The sequence below is a fragment of the Myotis davidii genome, unplaced genomic scaffold, assembly GCF_000327345.1.
Source record: "Myotis davidii unplaced genomic scaffold, ASM32734v1 scaffold1113, whole genome shotgun sequence".
NCBI classification, from domain to species: Eukaryota; Metazoa; Chordata; class Mammalia; order Chiroptera; family Vespertilionidae; genus Myotis; species Myotis davidii.
Genome location: NW_006284942.1, coordinates 160,293 through 163,291, shown reverse-complemented (window position 1 = coordinate 163,291; position 2,999 = coordinate 160,293). Strand labels below are relative to the sequence as shown.

Sequence of the window (2,999 nt, the reverse complement as noted above, 5' to 3'; positions counted from 1 at the left end):
GATGCTATCCTGCAAATGCCTCTGTGTAGGGCTTGGGCGGGGCGGGTCACACAGGATCAACAGGGTGGGCCAGAGAGAGAGAGCAGTTATGTCGGCTCTCAGTCCTGTCCCCAGGGGCTCTGCCTCTCTGAGTCCCAGCAACCACTGCAAACCTTGGAGAGAAAGCTGCACTCGCTTGGACTGAAGCCAGACAGTCCCGCTTCTCCCGTTTGAGTCTGGGTCCCTAAAGACTCGCCCGGATCTGGAGCTCAGAGTCGGCGACTCCCTCCCGATTGAACACGCCATCCGCGCCCTCAGCCGCCAGCCCGCTCTGCGCACTCCACACCTCAGAATTTGACTTCAGCACTGCGCCTCCTCTGAGTGTCCGTATGCGTTTCTCTTTCCTCCTAGTTGTAGGACTTCTACTCAGCCAGCATTCCTGTGGTTCTGGGTGGTGTCCGTTCGTCTTTTAGTTTCACTTTTGAAGTGGTTGTTCAAGGCAGCAAACTCCAGCATTAACCTATGCTGCCATCTTGGTTCTCCGGCACTATCAGCACACTTTTCTATGACTGTTCATTTAATCATCTGTCTTTCCCATTAAACAGCAGTTCTAGAAGGACAGAAACCTTGTAGAGCTTGTTCACACCTATAACCCTGGTACCTAACTGATTGCAAACTCTTTTTAAAAAAAATATATTTCTTTATTGACTTCAGAGAGTAAGGGAGAAGGAGAGAGAGATAGAAACATCAATGATGAGAGAGAATCATTGATTGGCTGCCTCCTGCACACCCCCCACTGGGGAACGAGCCCACAACCCAGGCATGTGCCCTTGGCCGGAATCGAACCTGGGACCCTTCAGTCCACAGGCTGACGCTCTATCCACTGAGCCAAGCCGGCCAGGGCGCAAACTGTTAATACTTATAGAATCAATTACATGAAATGAGAACTTTCTCATAAATCAATCTCCTTTTCTAGTAGGGCTCCAATAATTTGAAATAGTGCTAACAGTATAAATGTTTTGTGACTTTGGTAAGTTTCTTAAGGTGTTCTCAATTTGATTAGCTAATGGTCTTACAATGATTACAGTAAAATTCCAAGATCTTATAGTCACAGTGCCTTACACATCTGTATACTGTACTTTTCAAATCTTCCTTTGGCCCTCTCCTAGTTATACTTGGTAAGCCTGCCTATTCCATGTTTCTACTATGCATTTCCAACAGACACTTCAAATTTCTTGCCGTCTACTGTTTTTCATTCTCACCTACCTTACAGTTTTCTTCACTCTTCTCCTACTCACTTTGTTACACGTATACAATCATGTTTTACTTAGTCTTCTGTTTTTATCCGCTATTTCAGGTGTTATTTTCCCCACTGCACACTATGCATAACTCAACTGAAATTATTTGCTTCTGAGATTACCTGGAAGATGAGCTCCTTCGGAAGAAAGACTGTTAATCATGCCTATACTCTGGCATGTTAAGCCACAGGGAAGATGTTCAGTAAATATCTGTTGTGTTGTTTTACTCTAAAGCAATCAGGCCTAGCTTTAGCTTTTTGTGGCTAACCTTTCGTATTTTAGTTTCTTTTGTCTTATGAATCTGAATTTCTTAAGAAAAAGAAAGACATGCTATATAGCTTGGCTCTAAATTAATTCATTGATAGTCAAGGCTTGGGACTCCAAGCACCATAGTTTTCATTAATTCAGTCTCTGAACTGGTTCACAAGTCTTTAAGCATCAAATATAATTCATCTCCTACTATGGATAAGCACAAGCCATGTACAATTTTTTATATTCATAACCATACAAATTATCCCTCAAATTCAGAAATCTTACCTCCTGGTTTGTTTTCTGACCTGGTTTCATATAGAAAATAAAAACTGTGTCGAAAGGACGACATGGCAAGAGATCCAGATACCCAATGTCATCAAAAAATCCAGGTATTGTGGAGTCGAGTGCAATAAGGTGAGGAGGTAGACGACTATTTGCAGGTTCCTACCACCAAAGAAAGAAAGAAGAAATTATTTCCTCTTTTCACTACTCTGATTATAAAAGCAATACTTGTTCATGGTTTAATAAACAGTACATATAAACTTACAAAGTGGCAGGAATAAGCACACCATAATCTTAAACTAAAGAAACAACAGAACATTCTTGTGTACTTCCTTCCAGTTCTTGCATTTGCCTTTTTTTGTTGTTAAAGATAATTGAGATCATATGCATTTAATTTTGGATCCTATTTTCTCTATAACATATCATGCTTTTTAGAAAACTTTTCAATGCACTTTTTAAAAAATCATTCATTGCTAGTGGAAATGCAAAATGGTAGTCAGTTTGGAAGACAGTTGGCATAGATTCTTGTAAAGCTAAACATAGTCATACCATACAACAGAGCAATTGCACACCTTGGTATTTATCCAACTGAATTAAAAACTTGTATCTAACAAAAACTTAAACACAAATGTCTATTACATAACATTTCTAGCAAGGGCTTGGGCAGCATCCTATAACCAAAGACACTGATTATTCACACTAAGTGAAATAAGTAAAGACTACAAATAGCCTCATGTCAACAGAGGCCAGATTTTACCACTAATTGAATTTGTTACAAATGTACAAACTTATGGTTCTGAGTTTTGACTTTGAAATCATGAATAAGGAATTGTGGAGTTGTAGCATACTGTAATACAGCTTGTAGGGCAAAGCCTCCAAATTCTTTTCCTTTTAAGTAAGCTACTTCATTAGTTTGTTCTCCTGGATGACCTTCTAATCCAGGAGCATCATCTGCACATCTCATATCTCTTAACTTTTAAAATTTTTCCTCTAGGTGAACCGACGATTGCGGCATAGGTTAACACCAGAGATTGCTGCCTGGAACAACTAAGTCATATTAAGCTTGATCCAGGGAAAGGACAACGTCCAGAGCCACAGGAGGGCTGGCTGAGTGGAAATTCTACAACTAGGAGTAAAGAGAATATCATATCCAGACTCAGAGGCGGCGCAGTGCTGAAGGGAAATTCT

At 40.5% G+C, this 2,999-nt stretch overlaps 1 protein-coding gene and 1 long non-coding RNA gene across 9 annotated transcripts in view; one reads left to right on the top strand and one right to left on the bottom strand.

Moving 5' to 3' along the window:
* RALGAPB (Ral GTPase activating protein non-catalytic beta subunit) overlaps positions 1-2,999 on the bottom strand; it is an 89,995-nt gene that overhangs the window by 21,370 nt on the left and 65,626 nt on the right. For all 6 annotated transcript variants that reach the window (XM_015558423.1, XM_006755215.2, XM_006755217.2 and 3 more), the window contains one exon: positions 1,815-1,973. In XM_015558423.1, coding sequence (XP_015413909.1) covers positions 1,815-1,973 — 159 coding nt within the window. The remainder of the gene's footprint in view (positions 1-1,814; positions 1,974-2,999) is intronic.
* LOC107181756 overlaps positions 1-2,999 on the top strand; it is a 31,612-nt gene that overhangs the window by 16,630 nt on the left and 11,983 nt on the right. Inside the window, exons 1-2 of one of the 3 annotated variants that reach the window (XR_001512457.1) lie at positions 886-1,479; positions 1,849-1,943. The exons of 1 other annotated variant lie outside the window; for it this stretch is intronic. This is a non-coding gene — a long non-coding RNA (uncharacterized LOC107181756). Of the gene's footprint in view, positions 1-885; positions 1,480-1,848; positions 1,944-2,999 lie in introns of those variants that run through there. One more of the 3 variants, XR_001512459.1, reaches the window with a different exon arrangement.